Source organism: Gopherus flavomarginatus, chromosome 17 (genome assembly GCF_025201925.1).
Source record: "Gopherus flavomarginatus isolate rGopFla2 chromosome 17, rGopFla2.mat.asm, whole genome shotgun sequence".
Lineage (NCBI taxonomy): Eukaryota > Metazoa > Chordata > Testudines > Testudinidae > Gopherus > Gopherus flavomarginatus.
This window is the reverse complement of record NC_066633.1, coordinates 26,102,474-26,121,512: the sequence shown is the minus strand read 5'-3', so window position 1 is coordinate 26,121,512 and position 19,039 is coordinate 26,102,474. Positions and strand designations below refer to the sequence as shown.

The window sequence follows — 19,039 nt, the reverse complement described above, 5'->3', positions numbered from 1 at the left end:
TAGTAGTCAGAAGGCCGGATAATCCTCGACAATGCCTCTGTAACATCTCGGATACGGGCCCCTGGCAGGCAGCATACCTCCCGAGATGAACGGTCAGGGCGACAGATGGGTGTCTCTGTCCCCCTCAGCAGAGAGTCTCCAACCACCACTACCCTATGTTTCTTATCAGTGGTGGCAGCAGACCTCCCAGCCTTAGGGGTACAAGGCTTCACCTCCTTAACTGTTGGGGGTGATTCCTTCTCTCCTGTATCAAGAAGAGCATAACGGTTATCTTTTACCACAGCAGGAGGGTTCGCAGCAGCGGTGGAGCACTGCCTGCTGCTAGAAGTAACCAGCTGGCTGTGTCCACCCTGAGCCTCCTCCTCCACTGGTGTGTCAGATACACCCTGAGGCGTCTCCTCCTCCACTGGTGTGTCGGTAGTCCTGTCAACTGGGACAGCTACGTCAGCTGTCTCCACATGCTCATGGATATGGATGTTCCTCAGCCTAGCCACCTCCTCCTATAGCTCTCCCCCTTGCTGCCTGAGAGATTCCACCAGTAGGCACCTTTCACATTGGATGCCACCCCCAGCCTGGATATCAGTAAGTGGAAATTGCAAATTACAGTCTTTGCAAGCCCACACCAGAATCTGGGTAAAAGCATCCATGCTTTGGTGCTCTGTCTGGCTACAGGCGCAGGTGGAGGAGACAGAAGCAGTGCTGGCACAGGTGTTGCGGGTCCTCCTCACCATTGTAAGCCTCCCTCTGTCAAACTCTCTCAAATTCCCGTCCACAGCTCCCTGTCGGCTCTGCTCTGCTGTAAACAGAAAGGTTTTGGATGTGGCTCAGTTTATAGGTTCAGGGGACCAATGGGTCACAGATGAGACCGACAAGGGACCCCCCCTCCCTTCCTACTCCCCTTGCAAAACTCCCTGTTAGCAGCTCCTGTTCGCTAAGCTCCCTGGTCGCTTGTGCGCAGCTTTATAAAGCCCTGGCCTGAGTGAATGCCCCGCCCACTGGTTAAGGCTCAGCCAATTACCAGAGGCTTCTAGCTTTCTCCTGTTCAGAGACTGTTCCTCATTCAATGCACAGAGCAAGTTTTTGCTGTGACACTGGGCAGACTTTTAAAACATAGCAGGATTTATTAGTCAACTGAAAAACAGCATTGGAAAGTCCTTAGATTAGCACAGAGAAGCAGAGAAGACAATATAGTCCATACTGGCCAATGCTCTTGAGCCAGGCTGCTGAAGAAAACGTTTTGGTTTCCTTTCACTGTGCCTGTCCATTTGTCTTCGCTCTGGTAGAGCTCCCTGCATCTGCGAGCCCAGTTCTTCCTGCTCCCAAAAACATAAGTCTATGTATGCTTCACTCAGCCAAGCTGAGATACACAGGTGACAATTATTCCCTTGTCTCTCTCGGGTATTCCATTGATATAGGTTGGTCCCAGCCAGTCCTTAATGACCCATTCATATCACCCCGTGACAGGTGTGTGACAAAACACCTCATGTCTCCTGCTCGTTCTAATCATAGCAATACCAACCATAGAAGGAAACTGAGGTGTGTATTGGCATCATGCAAGTATCACCAAAATTCCCACCTCTATCAAACACACACTGCTCACAGCCCCTGAAGAGAAAGCAAAGCACAGGAACTGGATGTTAGTCCAGTGAACAAAGTGGAGGACAAGCTGCAATCCTCAAACCCTGGTCAAAAAGGAGAGGCTTGTGAGTCCTTATCCAAGTGCATGCCCAGGATGGCAAGCCCTGGGGGCTGCCTTGGTGGTCCCTGTGAGGGTGGCAGTCTGGCAGCCTTCTGCGGCTTGTCTGCGGGAAGTCTGCCGGTCCCGTGGATTCAGCGGCAATTTGGCGACAGGTACATTATGTAGATTTAAATCATAGACAAGGATCAATTATAACTGTCTGTATTAAATCAAGTTCCTGTGTATTTCACCAAATTCCATCTTCTCAATTAATTTTGAGTAGCAATGTACTGTAGAACTGATAAATGAAATTGTTTTTAATTGTTCACTTTATTAATGTAACTTCTGTTCACCATTCACTACACTTGCCTACACTGTAACTTCTGTTCCATATTGTAATTCAAACCCCATTTTAAAACACACTCTATTTTGTAAAAGCTTCCTCCAACCTTCATTTTTTTGCAAACCCTGCTGTAATCTTATTAGTTTAGTTTAGATGTGTAACTGAGGCACGTATGGATGATTAAATCAACCTTCAGCCCCAGCCTGTCCTGGTGAGATAAAGTTCAAATACCAATGGCTGAAGACCTAGACAACAGCCCTAAACAAAGTAAGAAGCATCCACCCTAAAAAGAAAAGGACAAAAGAACAACAGAAGGAAGATCAAAGTCAGGTTCAAGGCTGAAAGTCAAGCCTGCAATTGACGGGTGATCAATCCAAACCCAGAGGCAGCCTGACACAGCAAGACCTATAGACTTTGAATCCAAACTGAAAGCCTATAAAAAAGAAGGGTGAGATGAGAGACTTTGGGTAACATTCTGCTGCCAACATGGGAGAACATCGGCGCAGGTCCAACAGAGACCCAGATCGTCCTTGTGCCCGGCTTTCCTGGCCAGTTAGCCACCACAAGCTATAAACCCAAGCTGCAAAATCAAGCCATGAACTTAAGCTATCTTCAGGACTGGCAACTATGCAGCAGCTGCACAACATCTGATGGATGTGTGTTTGTGTGTGTGTGTGTGTGTGTCTGTCTGTCTGTGTGTATAGGTATTAGGTATAATGTGTGTGTATAAAAATTAAGATATTAGTTATTAGTCATAAATCAAATTATCATAATAAATGTGGCATCTTTGTCTTGCCCCCTGAAAAGATCCTGTGTAGTTCTGTCTGTACAACAGTACAATGGCAAGTTGTACCCCAATAAGTAATCTTATAAGTGTAAAAATTGCACTGGCTACACCACTACCCTGTGACATCATCAACAATGTGCCCATTTGTGCCTGGGTAGTGGCCCTGCTGTGGGAGGGAGGATGCAGCAAGGACTCAGGATCGGTGGCCAGGGTTGCTGTGCATAGAGATGGGGAGGTTATATGGGGAGGGCGTAATGAGTGGGAGAGGGAGGTCAAGAGTTAAAATAATAATATTTGGGGAAAACATGTATATAAGTGAAACTGAACAGAAAGAAAACTGGAGTGTAGGCTCTAAAACAACAAGGCTTGGGTAGGGATTGGGGGTTAAAGGTCTGGGATCCCCCACAGCTCTAGATCCCCAAACCTCTCCTCCCTCCCACTGACCCACCCAGCCCACCTCCTGGGTGCCCTTCCTCCACTCTTCCCTCCCCTTCTTCCCACTACTCTCAGCTGTCACCACCTCCTGGCGCCTTGAGAGCATCTTCTGTTCCCTCCTCATCTCTCACAACCTCATCCTTCCTTGCTCCATCTTACCTCTAATCCTGCACACACCCTCCCCATGTCCAGGCACCCCAGAATTATCTACTCCCCCCCTTCTCCTCGTCTCACATGGCTCTGTTCTCCTTTCACCTTTGGGCTCCTGAATGACAACATTATCCTCTCTTCTGTCAGAAGAGGAGCTCATTTGAATGTCACACAAGCCATGTGTCAGTCACACACCTATTTACTCAATTTAGAATTCTACAGGTGGAATATTTTCCTCTTAAAATGAGAAAACAGCATGAAAGCTACAGTTATTAATGTAGCCAATAAGGATACATTAAACGCAATTTCAAAATGACTGATGACAAATGTCTAGAAATGATTCTACTGGGTGGGAGATAAGGCAAAAAAGGGGGGCAAGGAAACTTGGATGATGAATAAAGGTATAAAGTTATTACTGCTCAGGTTCTTCAGAGACCCCACAGCTTCTAATAACCCAGGAGACAGAACTCCTTACCCAGCGAGGTCACCGTCTCATAGTTCTCCTGCATGACATTCCTGTAGAGGGCCCTCTGAGTGGGGCCCAGCAGAGCCCACTCTTCCCTGGTGAAATACATAGCCATCTCCTCAAAGGTCACCGACCCCTGAAAGAGCAAGAGTCCAACACTCAGGACCTGCTGCCCCACTATTCATGGAGGAGAGAAGCCAATCAAATGGAAGCTCTGGGTGGCTCACGGTCAGGAGTCCCACCCCCACCCTGCTCAGAGCAGCCAGGAAAGGCCAGGGTGAGGGGACGAAGCGAGAGCCTCTTGTCTCTCCCAGCAGATCCATCTCCCCCCTACTAGCCACAAACGGATACAGGAGATGGAGGCCCTAGCAGGGTGCAGGGAGAGCTCGCTGGCAGGGAGCCCAGTGCTGGTCTCATTGTGAAGAGCTGGAGAGGACCAGACTTAGTGGGGGGCAGGCTACATGACAGTCCAGGGGGGCCTTGCTGAGGGGGTTCCTCCAGCAGGGGTGTCCTGTCTCTCCTCCCCCCACTTCTCTTCAGCTGTCTGCCCTACAACTGTTCCTGCAGCCTTGCCCCCTCCCCACACTTGGAGCTGCCCCTGCCAAGCTGCTCCCAGGAGCCTCCTGTGTGCTGCGCAGGGGGGGTTGCTGATGTCGGGGAGGTCCCACCCTCCTGCCTCTGTGCCTGGTCTCAGCTGAGCTGAGTTGGGGGGACAAGATTCTGTGCTGCTGCCTCTGGGTCAGGAGTGGGAGCTGCTGGCCCCTGCTGCTGTGTGAACGAGCCTTCGGACTAGTGAGTGCCGCTGTGCTGGAAATGACAGTGGGCTGTGTCTCACCCTCCCCCAACACACCCCCGCCCCCACAACAGACACTTCAATTACTCTTATTACTTCTTTTACTTCCTGTCAAAATGTGCAAAGTACATATAGTCTCTGTAATTTTATTCTTTCACATTTGGTCAGGATGACAGTGCTGTTAGTTTAGCTTTTTAACTGGTCTGTGCATTTCATCATTTTATTTCTGTCTTATACTTAAATTCAGTTCTTTGAGTAATGAGTTCTAAAATGCCTCACCTCTCCTGGCTGCAGTAATTATCATTATTACTGTTATTACCGTATTGTGCTTTGTCATTCATTATATCAAATGCTACTATCAAACAACAGACTGTACATTTTGCTTGTACTTACCTTAGCAGGTCTTGATTGAAAAAAATTAGCTAAACTCAAAACTTCCGACACTGTGCAGATGAAGATCACTTATCTTCAGATTGTATTTTTAGTCTGTGATGAAGCAGGGAATGGGGAGGATTGATCTGGGGATGTTGCAGGGGAGTTTTACTGGGACTGTCTGCATTGGGGATGGGATATCAGGGTGTGACTTCGCTTGAGGGACAATAGCTGAGCATGTAACCTGAGCCCGGGGGAGGATGGGGCCAGGTGACACCTTCTGCCATGGAAACCGGACAAAGGCTGGAGGAGGAGCCGGGGGATGTGGCTGGAGGAGACGGCTAGAGGGGGTTTTTTGGTTTGGAGCTGGCTGGGGAAATGGAGAGAGACCAGAACTGGGTTGGCCTCCTACCCCCACAAGATGGACCTGACCAAGGGGTCCTGTTGTCTGTACCTACAAGCTCTGGTTTGGACTGTGTTCCTGTCATCTAATAAACCTTCTGTTTTACTGGCTGACTGAGAGTCAGAGTGAATGGCAGGAAGTGGGGGAGGTGCAAGGCCCTGACTCCCCCAAACTTCATGGTACAGTTAAATCTGGAAAGTAACTTAACATTTCTATGAAGATAAATGCAGTTCCAAGTACGATACTAACAGCAAAGATGGAGTCAAATGCTAGTGAGCCACATACATGATTGTGATCAGTAAACATAAATGCCAAAATAACTAGAAAATAAATTCCCGTTCTTAATAAAAGAGAAAAAACTTTAATCACGTATGGAAAATTAAGTAAATATGTTTTCAGTGGAGTGAAAAACAATTGACTAAAATAGAGGAGATGGCAGCAGTAACACAGAGTGTGTCTGTTAAGTAAAATCTGCTTCCTTTCTCTATATTTATTTATCTCTGCTAAAGAGAGGGTGCAAAGTATCACACTTGTGTTTCTGACACCTGCATTAAAGCTCTAGAACTGATACCTCAAGGCTTGGGATGGGAATATCTTGCTGTATTATCTCCTGATTGTTCTAAATTTACTCTTAAATTAAATATGTGGTTGTAATTGGAGTCAGTATATATTTAACTTTCTTTATATAACAATGAGATACACTGCTCGTCTGTGAATTTCTAAGTTATTTTCTGCAAAAAGCCCTACAGTTTTCAGGGCATCAGTAGCCCCTGGAATCACAGTTAAAGTTGCCCCCCTGCCCAAAATCTGAAATGGCCCCTGGTGAGCCAGGAGCAGCCACAGAGCTGCAGGGTATCTGGGACTCCAGCAAGAGGCAGCTCCCGTGTGAGCGCACAAAGCCCGTCTTGGGCTGCAGGCAGAGCGCCGGGCACCACAAGCCACAGCAGCAGTGTAGGAGTAAGGGTGGGAATGGCAGCCAGTGATTTTAGTTTACCATTTATATACTGTGTGGTGCTATAAATAACTAACACGTTATGTCATATAGAATCACTATATGCTAAATAGAGAATCGATTGATCAGTATGCAGAGAGAATAATCATGTATTAGGTATCTAAGTAAATAGGGTTGAAACGCAAGGCCTGTAGGCTGAGACCTGCAAGATTTTAGCTTCGCTATTTTAGGCCTTGGAGCTAAGAAACGCTGACAGAAGTAAATGGCCGAGGAATAACTTGATGCCCTAAGACGATGGGAGAAGAGGTACCAAGTGGTAACAGGGTGAACAATTAGCCAGAAGATTAATTTTAAATTAAAAAATTCTGTAAAGACACCTCTGTTTCCAAATGTGCCTTAACCACAGGCTACAGGTGGTGTGTCAATGCTAATAAGGTACAATCAGAATCACGTTATGAAAAGGGGGGCCAGAGCGGGAAAATGAAGCTCCCTATGGGAAACTCCAGCAGGAACCATCCCTCTACTGGTGATCAATCGACGAGAGACTCATCAGACACCAGCACTATTGTTCAGGTGTGAGTAGAACTAGAGTTGTAATTTTTGCACAGGTCTTTATAGAATGTCTATGTGCTTGGTTATTCCTAGCCTTAACTGTAACTTTAATAAAACTTGTAAAACCGACCAGACCTTGTGCTGGTGAATGTCTGTGTGGTCACTACCCTTGCTCTGTGTGTGTTCCTAGAGACTGTACATTTGAAGCAAGTAGCAGAGGCGACTTTCACTCTGTTAAGCTTGACACTGTCGCCACCAGAGCCGACCCCGCGGCGGTGTAATGCCGCATTACAAACTGCACTTCACATAAAATAAAAGGCTGCACAAGACACCACACACCAGGCCACCCTCACTTCTGCGCTGCTGCTGGCGGTGGCTTTGCCTTCAGAGCTGGGCGCTCGGCCAGCAGCCGCTGCTGTGAGGCCGCCCTGCCAGTGCTGAATTTGTGCCAGGGCCGAGCTCTGGCGCTTCTTTCAATACAGATTAAGCACTAGAGGGAGGCATCGGGGTCTGGACATGATGGTGGGGAGCCTGTGAGGGCCAGAGGTGAGGGGGGCACCAAAATACAAGTTCACCCAGGACGCCATTTTCTCTAAGGCCAGCCCTGGAGCTGGGTATGGGGCAGGGTCACATCCCCTAAGGCCGTGGTTCTCAACTAGGGGTCCCTGGACCTCTGTGGGGCTGCGAACAGGTTTCAGGGGGTCCTCCAAGCAGGGCCCGTGTTAGACTCGCTTGGGCCCAGGGCAGAAAGCCCAAACCTCACTGCCTGGGCCCGAAGCGTGGGGTCACAAGCCCTGCCACCAGAGGCTGAAGCCAAAGCTTGAACAATTAGCTTTGCAGGGTGGGGGGGGCCTGTCACATGGGGCCCCAGGCAATTGCCCTGGTTGCCACCCGTAACGCCAGCCCTGGCTTTTATATGCAGAGAACCAGACATACGCAGGGCCGTGGAGTTTTTATAGCACGTTGGGGGCCTTAGAAAGAAAAAGGTTAAGAACCCCCCCAACCCCAAGCCTCACTGGTGGGTGCCCCCTCACATCTCACAGCAGCTGCTGGTTAATCAGGTTGGGCTCCAGCACTATGAGTCTGGTCCGTTTTCCTAGCCCCACCTAGAGGGGTTGTTTCCTGTCCCACAAATTAGAGCATTTCCACCCTCTAACCTCATGGATCTGTTCCTAGAATGGAAGCCGCATATTAAACCAGTCCCAACAGGTTTGCTATACTCTGGCCTCCTCTCATTCCCCACCCTGGGAATTTTTTGGTTTATTCCAACCTCCAATCCAGACTGCCCAAGCCTCCCACCTCCTGTGTATTTGGTGTCCCTCCCTTCCAGCAGGAATCCACCAGAACCCTCCCACCCCTCTCAATAATCCCTACCTGAACTGGCTCCTCGGCAGCCATTTCCCTTCCCTGTCCCATGGGAGGATGGGATGAGCTGGAGTGAAACATGGACGACATCCTGCAGCCTGGCAGGGCGAGAAGGGCAACTGTGGAGATTTCAGAACAGGCTTTAGTTCATGTCACATCACGATCCCACAGGATCTTTCCCTGCACAGACACAGCCTAGATTCTGCCATGCTGGGAACATGCTCCATCTCTTTATTCCAGAGGAGACCTGCCCCTCCTGCCAGGCTAAGCCCACAAGGAGATTTTTCAGCCTCCTGAGTAATAAAGTCTCTGAACAAAATACTAGAAAGGAGCAGAACCAAAAGGGCTGAGCAGACTCCACAGGGACACTGGCTCCTCCCTTCCCCTCCTGTTCGGTCATGTCCTATTTCTGGCAGAGATCAGCCACCCCATCTCCCCCCCAGAGGCAGCCATGTCTGCGGGCTCCCCCAACCAGCACCTACTAACCACCGCCCACGTTAGGTGGAATTTGCTGTCCTGTGTCATTGCCCCAACTAAGGACAAATTACTTCAGATAAAACGGGCTGAGTTCACATCCCAAATCTGAGGAGAATTTAAGAATTATGGAGAAAATAAGAGACTAGAGAGTCAATAATTGTAGGGAAAAGGAGGGAATCTCCTTGGATTTTCTAGCCACATGTGGGGAGGGGAGAGAGAAGGGGAAGAACTAGAGAGAATTGTTATCAGGTCTTGAGACGGAAAGAAATGGCACAAAGAGGAAAAGGATGCAAGTAGCTCACCCCCGTGACCATAGGCATATGCAGCACATTTCATTAGGGTGTGCACCCAGGGAGCCCCACCCCATCCACTGCCTCCCCCTTCCTGCCCCCCTGGCTGCCCCCCTCAGAACTGCCCCTGCTCCTTGTCCCCCGACTGCCCCCTCCTGGGACCCTGCCCCTAACTGCCCTCCAGGACCCAACCCCCTATCTAAGCCTCCCGGCTCCTTGTCCCCTGACTTCCCCCTCCTGAGAGCCCCCCCCCACTGTAACTGCCTTCCTAGGACCCTACCCCCTACCTGTCCCCCTGACCCTTATCCACACCCCCACTCCCAGACAGAGCACCAGGACTCCCACTCCCATCCAACCCCTCCCTGCCCCCTGACAGGACCCCCAGAACTCCCGACCCAACCAAGTCCCTCTGCTCCCTGCCTGCCCCAACCTCACTCCACCCCCCGCCAGGCACCCCCTGAGCCTTCAATCCATCCAACCCCCCTGCTCCTTGTCCCATGACCACCCCCTCCAGAGAACCCCCCACCCGCTAATCACCTGGCCCAACTATCCAACCCCCCCCCCACCTCCTGGCAGCTCTGTCCAATGGCTGCTCCCACCCACACACTCAAAGTGGCAGAGGAGGTTCCCTCTCCTTCGGTGGGAAGGTTGCCTTGTGGTTAAGGCACAGGACTCAGGCTCAGGTGTTCTGGGTCTGAGTCTCTGCTCTGCCACAGACTCCCTGCTTAGCCTTGGGAAGGTCACTGCACCTCGTTGTGCCCTAGAGCCCACCTGCCAAATGGGGCCAAAGCTGAGCCTGCCTCCTGGGCTAAATCCATTCATGGCTGGGTGACGATGGGGGAAATGGAGATCCCAACATGGGGAGATTTGGGCTGAATTTCTCCACAGTCGGAGAGTGGGAGCCAGCTCCACAGGGGGGATGGGAGCGAGAGGGGCTCAGGGCAGCTGCACACAGAGTGGGGTCAGGGCTTCAGCCCTGCAACTTCTGCCACTAAGGTGGCTGGGGCTCCCGAGCCGGGACTTCAGCCCTGTATCTTCTGCCAGGGTCCAGGGCTTCTCCTCCCCGCCCCAGGGTGGCTCCTCTCCCCCTCCATCCCCCCCCAGTGCAGCTCCTGCTGGGGTCTCGGCTTCTGCTCCCAACCCTGTGTGGCTTCTCCTCCCTTGCCCCAGCTTGGTGCTTCTCCCCCTCTCTCCCTCCCACTGCAGATCCTGCAGGGGCCCGGGGCTTCTCCTCCCCCCAGCGTGGCTCCAGCCCAGTCCAGGGCTTCTCCTCCCCTACTCCAGCTCGGCTCCTCTCCCCTCCGCCCCCTGCCAGTATCTGGAGCTTCTCCTCCCCCCAACCTACCACTGCCCCGTGCCCCAGCCCCAGCCCAGCCGGGCTCCCTGGGGCACCCGATGCTGCTGTGGCTGGAGCCGAGCCTGGCGGGCAGGGATCAGCGATTCACGTGGATGCCATGGCAGAGCCATCAGCCCGAGAGGTGCGGGGCAGCCCCAGGGAGCGGGGCGGGCTGTGCTGCTGCTGGCCCCGCCCCCCCGGCCCCCGACCCCTGAGGCTGTTTGGGGGGGGGACTCATCAGCTCCGGCAGGAGCAGGGAGGGGGTAGCAGTTGAGCAGAGCCTGCCCAGCAAACAGCTGATCGCAGCTGCGCGCAGGCTGCCTCCAGGGAAAACTTCATCTGGACGTAGGTATCTGTGCCCCCATGAACCGCTAAGCCCTCCAGGGACCCCTCCAGCCTTGACATAGGTATCTGTGCGCCCCACAACCCCCTAAGCTCCCCAAGGACCTGTACAGCCTGGAAGTTGTCATCTGTGCACCCCATAAACCTCCTAATCCCCCCAGGACCCGTCTAGCCTGCACGGAGGTATCTGTGACCTCCAGAAACCCCCTAAGCCCCGCAAGACCGCTACAGCCTGGACGTAGGTATCTGTGCCTGCCCCAACCCCTAAGCACCCCCAGGACCCCTATAGCCTGAAGTTAGGTATCTGTGCTCCCACAACCCCCCCTAAGCCCCCCAGCGACCCCTCTAGCCTGGACATAGGTATCTGTGCCACCCACGAATACTATAAGCCCCCCAGGGACCTCTAGAGCCTGGACGTAGGTATTTGAGCCCCCCACAAACCATCTAAGCCTCCCCAGTGACCCCTAAAGATGGGCAATAGTTATCTCTGCCCCCCAAGAACCCGTAAGGACCACAGGGACCCCTACAGCCAGGAGACTGTGCACCCCAGAAACTCCCTAATCCTTCCTGGGACATCTCCAACCTGGATGTAGGTATCTGAGCTCCCCACGAACCCCCTAATCCCCCCCGGGACCCCAACAGCCTGGATGTAGGGTTATGTGCGACCACAGCCCCTCTATGCGCCCCAGGAACATCTACAGCCAGGACGTTGGTATCTGTGCCCCGCATAAATCCCCTAATCCCCACAGGAACTCCTGCAGCCTGGACGTAGGTATCTGTGCCCCCCACAAACCCGCAAAGCCCCCCAAGGACCTTTACAGCCAGGACGTTGGTATCTGTGCCCCCCATAAATCTCCTAAGCCCTCCGGGACCCCTCCAGTCTGCACATAGGTATCTGTGACCCCCAGAAGCCCCCTAACGCCCCAGGAACCCCTACAGCCTGGACGTAGGTATCTGTGACTCCAACGAACCTCCTAAACCAGCCAGGACCCCTCCAGCTAGGACGTAGGTATCTGTTCCCCCCTCAACCCCCAATCCCCTCGGACCCCTAGACCCTGGATGTAGGTATCTCTGTCCGTCCCGATCCCCTAAGCACCCCCATTACCCCTTTAGCCTGGACGTAGGTATTTGTGCTCCCACAACCTCCCTAAACGCCCCAGCGACACCTTCAGCCTGGACATACCTATCTGTGACCCCCCACGAACCCCCTAAGCCCCCAGGGATCCTTACAGCCTGGACACAAGTGTCTGAACACCTCACGAACCCCCTAAGCTCCTCGGGACACATCCAGCCTGGATGTATCTGAGCCCTCAGTGAACCGCCTAATCTCCCCGGGACACTGACAGCCTGGACCTAGGTATCTGTGCCCCCCACAAACACCCTATACCCCCCCCAGGACCCCTCCAGCCTAGATGTAGGTATCTGTACTCCCACAGCCCTCCTGGGACTCCTACAGCCTGGAGCTTCGTATCTGTGCCCCCTACGAAACCCCAACCCCCTGGGGCCCCTCCAGCCTGGACATAAGTATCTGTGCACCCCACGAACCCATAAGCACCTGTAGGGATGCCTACAGCATGGACTTAGGTATCTGAGGCCCCCAAAACCCCCTAAGCCCACCAGGGACCCCTAGAGCCTAGAGATAAGTATCTGTGCCCCCTTGAACCCCATAAGACCCCCCTGGACCACTCCAGCCTGGACTTAGGTATCTGTGCCCCCCACAACCCCTGAGTGTCACTGTATCTCCATTCAGGGAATCAATAGTGCCTTACCCTGCGTGGCCCTCCAGCCTGGATGTATGTATCTGTGCCCCCCAGATGCCGTAAGCCCCCCCCCAGAATCCCTATAGCCTGGACATAGGTATCTGTGTCCCCTACAATACCACTAAGCCCCCCCAGGGACCCCTCCAGGACATACATAGGTATCTGTGCCCCTCACCAAGTCCCTATACCCCCAGGGATCACTGTGCTCACCACTACCCCCTAAGCCGTCCAGGGACCCCTCCAGCCTGGACGTAGGTATTGGTGTCCTCCACGGAGCCCCTAATCCCCACCAGGACCTCTACACCCTGGACGCAAGTACCTATGCCCCCCACAACCCCCCTAACTCCCCCAGAGTCCCGACCATCCTGGACGTAGGTATCTGTGACCCTACGAACCCCCTTAAGCCCCACGGAATGCCTCCAGCCTGGACGTAGCTATCGGTACCTCCCATGAGCCCTAAGCCCCCCAGGGATCTCTACAGCCTCTACCTAGGTGTGGTGCTCTGTGCATTACCCTGCGTGGCCACACGGTGTCACTGTTGCCCCGTTAGGGAATTCGTTGGTGCATTACCTGTCGTGGCCACACGATGTCACTGTTGCTCCATGATAGAAATGCTCTGTGCATTACCCTGCTTGGCCACATGGTGTCACTGTTGCTCCATGCGGGAAATGCTCTGGGCATTACTGTGATGGAGTGGGGACTGTCTGTGTGGGGGATGGGAGAGCAGGGGGTGACTTTAGGTGAGGGACAGGACCTAAGCCTGTAACCTGAGCTAGGCAGGGGGGAAGGGGGTCAGCACCTTTGCCCGGGAAGCTGGACACAGGAAAGGGCCGGCTGGAGGGAGTTGGGTTAGTTCACTTTCGGTTTTGGTCTGGGTGGTTGGAATTCAGGGAATCCCAAACTGGGAACTAAGTTTCCTGAACCCCTAGAAGGACTCGATTGCAGGGTCCTGCTTGTGCCTCCAAGCTCTGCTGTATCCTTCGCTCCTGTTGTCCAATAAAACTTCTGTTTTACTGGCTGGCTGAGTCACTGTGTGTCCCAGGAAGAGGGGTGCAGGACCGGACTCCCTCACACTCTGAGGGACCCCTGCAGCCTGGACGTAGGTATCTGTGCCCCCCACCAAACCCCTGAGCCCCCCAGGGACCCTGTCAGCCTGGACGTAGATGGAACCCTTCTGCCAGGCTGAATTGATAGCAGCAAGGACTGGGTTCAATACATAGGGGTCCCTTCCCTACAACGTAATGCAAACCAGCTCGAGCCCCCACCCAGTGACATGGCAAAATTTTACATACGCATCCCTAGGTGCCTCAAAGAGGCAATACTTCCCCTCTCACAAGCACAGAGTCTGGGTGTAGCAGAAAACGTTTAATAATGTGAGACAAACAATATAGCATTAAATTGGGAAAACACCTCAACTAGGCCGTGGCCTTTTCCCTGGGCTCTTGAGTCCAGCAATCCCCAAATCACCCCAAGACTCCAAAGTCCAATACCTCAAATGTATCAAGAGACCAGCAACCCCAAAATCACCCACAGTCCCAGAGCCCCAGAGTTCAAGAGTCTCTCTGCAGGGTTTTTCCCCTGCCAGCCTGGATAGAAAGGGGCACCTTACATGGTCCACTGCCAACTGCCCTGCCTTTCCATGGGATTCTGCTTCCGCTTTCCCCACGAACTGCTCAGCTCTGTCCACCAGCTGCTCTGCTCCACCAGCTGACCTGTGATCTGCTCCAGCTGTCTCCAAAAACTGCTCCACTCACCTCACTCCATGGGCTACTCCAACCATCCCACAAACTGCTCCTCTCCATCAGCTATTCTGCTCCACAGTATAGCTTCAATCTCCCCCACTAACTAGCACAGCTTTTTAGAGATTTCAGCTCAAGAACCTGGAACTTCAGTTCTTAAGAGAATCAAAAATCAGTTCTACTATTCAACTCTTAAAAAAGAAAAAGGTGCAATGGGTGTTTCTGGCTCACCCAAGGAGCCCACTCCCTTGTCTAGCGAGTGCCACTCAATTGATGGTGAGAATCCCTGTCTCAAAGCAGTTTCACAGTTCCTCATCCACACACTCAGGGTGACAACACTCCACATCTCACGCCCCAACAACAAATAAACTGGGGATACCACAGCTGCCAAAGCAACCATCCCAGGCTGCCGTGGCCGTGTCAGGCGGGGTGGGTGTGCCTATGCAAACACGATCAGCCCCTGAAATTCTTTTCCACACTCGCCATAATTCACCACCAGATGTCAGGGTAGAGTTCATCCTGCTTCTGCTTACATAGGTATCTGTGCCCCCCACAATTCCCTAATCCCACCGGGACCCATCTAGCCTGGATAAAGGTATCTGTGCTCCCCACAAACCTCTAAGCTCCCTAGGGAACCCACAAGCCCAGATGTAGACATCTGTATGCCCCACAAACCCCCTAAGACCCACAGGACTCCTTCAGCCTGTAGGTAGGTATCTGTGACTCCCAGAGCCCCACAAAGACCCTTGGGACCCCTACATCATGGATGTTTCGATTTGTGACCCCCACAAACTGCCTAAGCTGCCCAGGGCCCCCTACAACTGGGACATAGGTATCTGTTCTCCCCCAACACACCTAATCCCCCCGGGACCCCTCCAGCCTAGACATAGGTATCTCTGACCCCATGAATCCCCTAAGCCACGATGGGACCCCTCCAGCATGGACATTGGTATCTGTGCCCCCACAACCCTCCTAAGACCCCCAAAACCCCTCCAGCCTAGACACAGGTATCTGTGCTCCCCACAAACCCCCTAGGCCATGATGGGACCCCTCCAGCCTCGACATAGTTATCTGAGCTCCCCACAACCCCCCTAAGCCCCCCGGAACCCCTCCAGACTAGACACAGGTATCTGTGTCCCCCACAAACCCCCTAGGCCATGATGGGACCCCTCCAGCCTCGACATAGTTATCTGAGCTCCCCACAACCCCCCTAAGCCCCCTGGAACTCCTCCAGCCTAGACACAGGTATCTGTGCCCAGCACGAACCCCCTAAGGCCCCCAGGACCCCTCTTGCCTGGATGAAGGTATCTGTGCCCCCCACAAACCCCTAAGCTCCCCCAGGATCCCTATATCCTGGACATAGGTATCTGTGCACCCTCACGAACCCACTGATCCTCCCAGCAACCCCTACAGCATGGACGTAGGTATCTGTACCCCTAAATGCCCCAAAGCAACCCTGGGACCCCTACAGCCTCGAAATAGGTATCTGTGCCTCCCCCCCACAACTCCCTAATACCCCCAGAACTCCTCCAGCCTGGATGTAGATATTTGTGACCTCCAGGAACCCCCTAAGCCCTCCCCAGGACTTCTCCAGCCTGGACATAGGTATCTCTGCCCCCCACAAGGCCCCTAAGACCCATAGGGCCCCCACCAGCCTGGTTGTAGGTGTGTGTACACCACACAAACACCCTAAGCTCCCCAGGTCCCCCTCCAACCGGGACGTAGGTATCTGCGCAACCACAACCCCTTAAGTCTGACGAAGTGGGTATTCACCCACAAAAGCTCATGCTCCAAAACATTGGTTAGTCTATAAGGTGCCACAGGATTCTTTGCTGCTTTTAAGTCCCCCAGGGACCTCTCCAGACCATACATAGATTTCTGTGCCCCTCACCAACTCCCTAAACCCCCAGGGACCAATACAGCCTGGACGTATGTATCTGTGCTCACCACAACCCCCTAAGCCATCCAGGGACCTCTCCAGCCCGGACATAGATATTAGTGTCCCCCATGAAGCCCCTAATCCCCACCGGAACGCCTCCAGCCTGGACGTAGCTATCTGTGCCCCCCACAACCCCTAAGCCCCCCAGGGAGCTCTACAGCCTCTACATAGGTGTGATGGTCTGTGCATTACCCTGCATGGCCACATGGTGTCACTATTCCTCTATGAGAAAAATGCTCTGTGCATTACCCAGTGTGGCCACACGGTGTCACTGTGTCTCCAGTCAGGAAATAGATAGGGTCTTACCCTGCGTGGCCACAGGGTGTCACTGTTGCTCCGTGAGGGAAATGCTCTGGGCATTACTGTGATGGAGAAGGGACTGTCTGTGTGGGGGATGGGAGAGCAGGGGGTGACTTTAGGACCGGACACGTGCTCAGCCTGTAACCTGAGCTAGGCAGGGGGGAAGGGAGTCAGCACCTTTGCCCGGGAAGCTGGACACAGGAAAGGGCTGGCTGGAGGGAGTTGGGTTAGTTCAGTTTCGGTTTTGGACTGGGTGGTGGGAATTCAGGGAATCCCAAACTGGGAACTAAGTTTCCTGAACCCCTAGAAGGACTCGATTGCAGGGTCCTGCTTGTGCCTCCAAGCTCTGCTGTATCCTTCGCTCCTGTGGTCCAATAAACCTTCTGTTTTATTGGCTGGCTGAGAGTCACTGTGTGTCCCAGGAACAGGGGTGCAGGACCGGACTCCCCCACACTCCGTGACACCCCCTAAGCCCCTCCGGGACCCCTCCAGCCTGAACTTAGGTATCTGTGCCCTCCACAACCTCCCTAAGCCCCCCAGGGACCTATACAGCCTGGACATTGGTATCTGTGCCCCATATAGACTCCATAAGCCCTCTGGGACGCTCTAGTGTGCACGTAGGTATATGTGCCCCTCAGAAGCCCCCTAAGCCCCCAGGAACCCCTACAGACCTGGACGTAGGTATTTGTACCCCCACAACCCCCCTAACCCCCCCAGGACATCTACAATCTGGATGTAGATGTCTATGCCCCTCACGAAACCTCTAATCTCCCTTGGGACCAATACAACCTGGACATACTTATCTGTGCCCACCCGAACCCCTAAAACCCCCTGGTATCCCTACAGCCTGGATATAGGTATCTTTGGCCCCCAAAAATCCCCTAAGACTCCCAGGATGCCTCCAGCCTGGACATAGGTATCTATGCCCCCCACTAACCCCCTAAGCCCCCCTGGTACCACTACAGCCTGGAAGTAGGAATATGTGCCCCCCACAAACCCCCTAAGCCCCCCTGGGACCCCTAGAGCCTGGAGATTGGTATCTGTGTTCCTCCCAAAACTCTCTAAGCCCCCCAGGGACCCCTATGGCCTGGACGTAGGTATCTGTGCACCCCAAGGCCCCTAAGATCCCCCGGACCCTTACAGCCTGGATGTACGTGTGACGGTGCTGCCCATGGGAGCCAGCTGAGTCACTCAATCAGGGTGAACTGCAAACAAAACAGGGCACACAAATCCCAAACATTGGTGGTTATTTCAATACTTAGATTTACCAAGCCAGCACAAAACAGCTCTGTAGTACCTCCCTGGTTACTTAAAAGTTTAAACCACGCAGTTCCCTTAAAGTACCCAGCCTCAGGCCTCCGTCCAGACACACCTGTCAGATATGATGATGATTCCTGAAAATCTTACTTCATCATATAAAAGAAAAGATTTTTCCGATCCCAAAGGATCAGCCACATAACCAGGTTCAATTATAACTTAGATCTCACCCAAAATACACGCTACAGCCAATTCTTATTAACTAAGCTAAAATTTATTAGAAAAGAAAAGAAAGAGTGTGTTGGTTGAAAGATCAATATACATACAGACTTGAATTCAATTCTTGAGGTTCAGATACACAGTAGAGATGAGCTTGTAGTAGCCAAAAATCCTTTTAGAAATAGTCCATAGGTTATAATGCAATGTCCATATTCAGGGGGGCTCCAGTCAATGACTGGGGATCTCAATCTTTATGGCTTAAGGTTTCCTCCTCTTGAAACCTAAAGGAGATCTGAGATGAAGCAGGATCGTGTCCCAGGGTTCTTATAAATTTCCAGCAGCCTTTCGGCCTGAGAAAACAATAGGCTTAACTCTCCTTCTAAACATCCTGGCAATTAGCACAGAGTAATTTATCCATTAAAAAGTTCAGATACAGGTTACTACAACCATCAAAGAGACACATAGACAATAATACTATTTCACTCAAGTATCATCATAAATGTTAATATTCCTTTTTTGCTCTTTGAATTAAAACTATAGCAATAGACAAGACTTGTTTGCTGACATCACAAGACCTGAGCAAACACCTCCCCTTCTACCTCTAACACTGCAGACTTGCATTTCAAAGCTCTGTTCATTTACATATCTTGCTAACCAGTTCTTAAGGTTCACCCATGGGTCAGGTCAGTCGGCGAGGTGAGTTAATTAACTCTTTCTGGCCCTGTCACGTTTCAGTGAGATATTATATTATACTTACAATGTCACAGTCTAGGTGAGTCGACTGCTGCAGCTCCCTGTAGACTCTGCCTGCATCTCTCACCGAGCTGGAGTACAGCAGTCAAGGGGAGAGCACTCGATGTGTTGCATCTACACTAGACGCGATATATCGACCCCCGCTGGATCGATCGCTGCCCACCGATTCGGCAGGTGGTATAGACATACCCCGAGTATCTGGTGATTGGAGCTGGACCCCGGAGCGGGACACATTGAAGGAACTCAGGAGCTAAGGTGCCTCTATTGTCAACTGTCAGGGCTGCTGTGGCTCAGAGGAGGGTGCTTGACTGCCTGGCAGGCTTAGGCGCCG

At 52.5% G+C, this 19,039-nt stretch overlaps 2 protein-coding genes across 9 annotated transcripts in view; one reads left to right on the top strand and one right to left on the bottom strand.

Moving 5' to 3' along the window:
• LOC127036060 (zinc finger protein 250-like) overlaps positions 1-19,039 on the top strand; it is a 153,996-nt gene that overhangs the window by 16,299 nt on the left and 118,658 nt on the right. The window contains exon 1 of one of the 5 annotated variants that reach the window (XM_050926536.1): positions 466-582. The exons of the other annotated variants lie outside the window; for them this stretch is intronic. The gene's annotated coding sequence lies outside the window, so the exon portion shown is untranslated. Of the gene's footprint in view, positions 1-465; positions 583-19,039 lie in introns of those variants that run through there. 5 annotated transcript variants of the gene reach the window in all.
• The window catches only part of LOC127036058 (zinc finger protein OZF-like), a 167,822-nt gene that overhangs the window by 78,191 nt on the left and 70,592 nt on the right, over positions 1-19,039 (bottom strand). For all 4 annotated transcript variants that reach the window (XR_007770001.1, XR_007770000.1, XR_007769999.1 and 1 more), the window contains exon 2: positions 8,306-8,415. Coding sequence is in view for 1 of the 4 variants with exons in the window: in XM_050926528.1 (XP_050782485.1) it covers positions 8,306-8,386 (81 nt within the window). In the remaining 3 variants the exon portion in view is untranslated. The remainder of the gene's footprint in view (positions 1-8,305; positions 8,416-19,039) is intronic.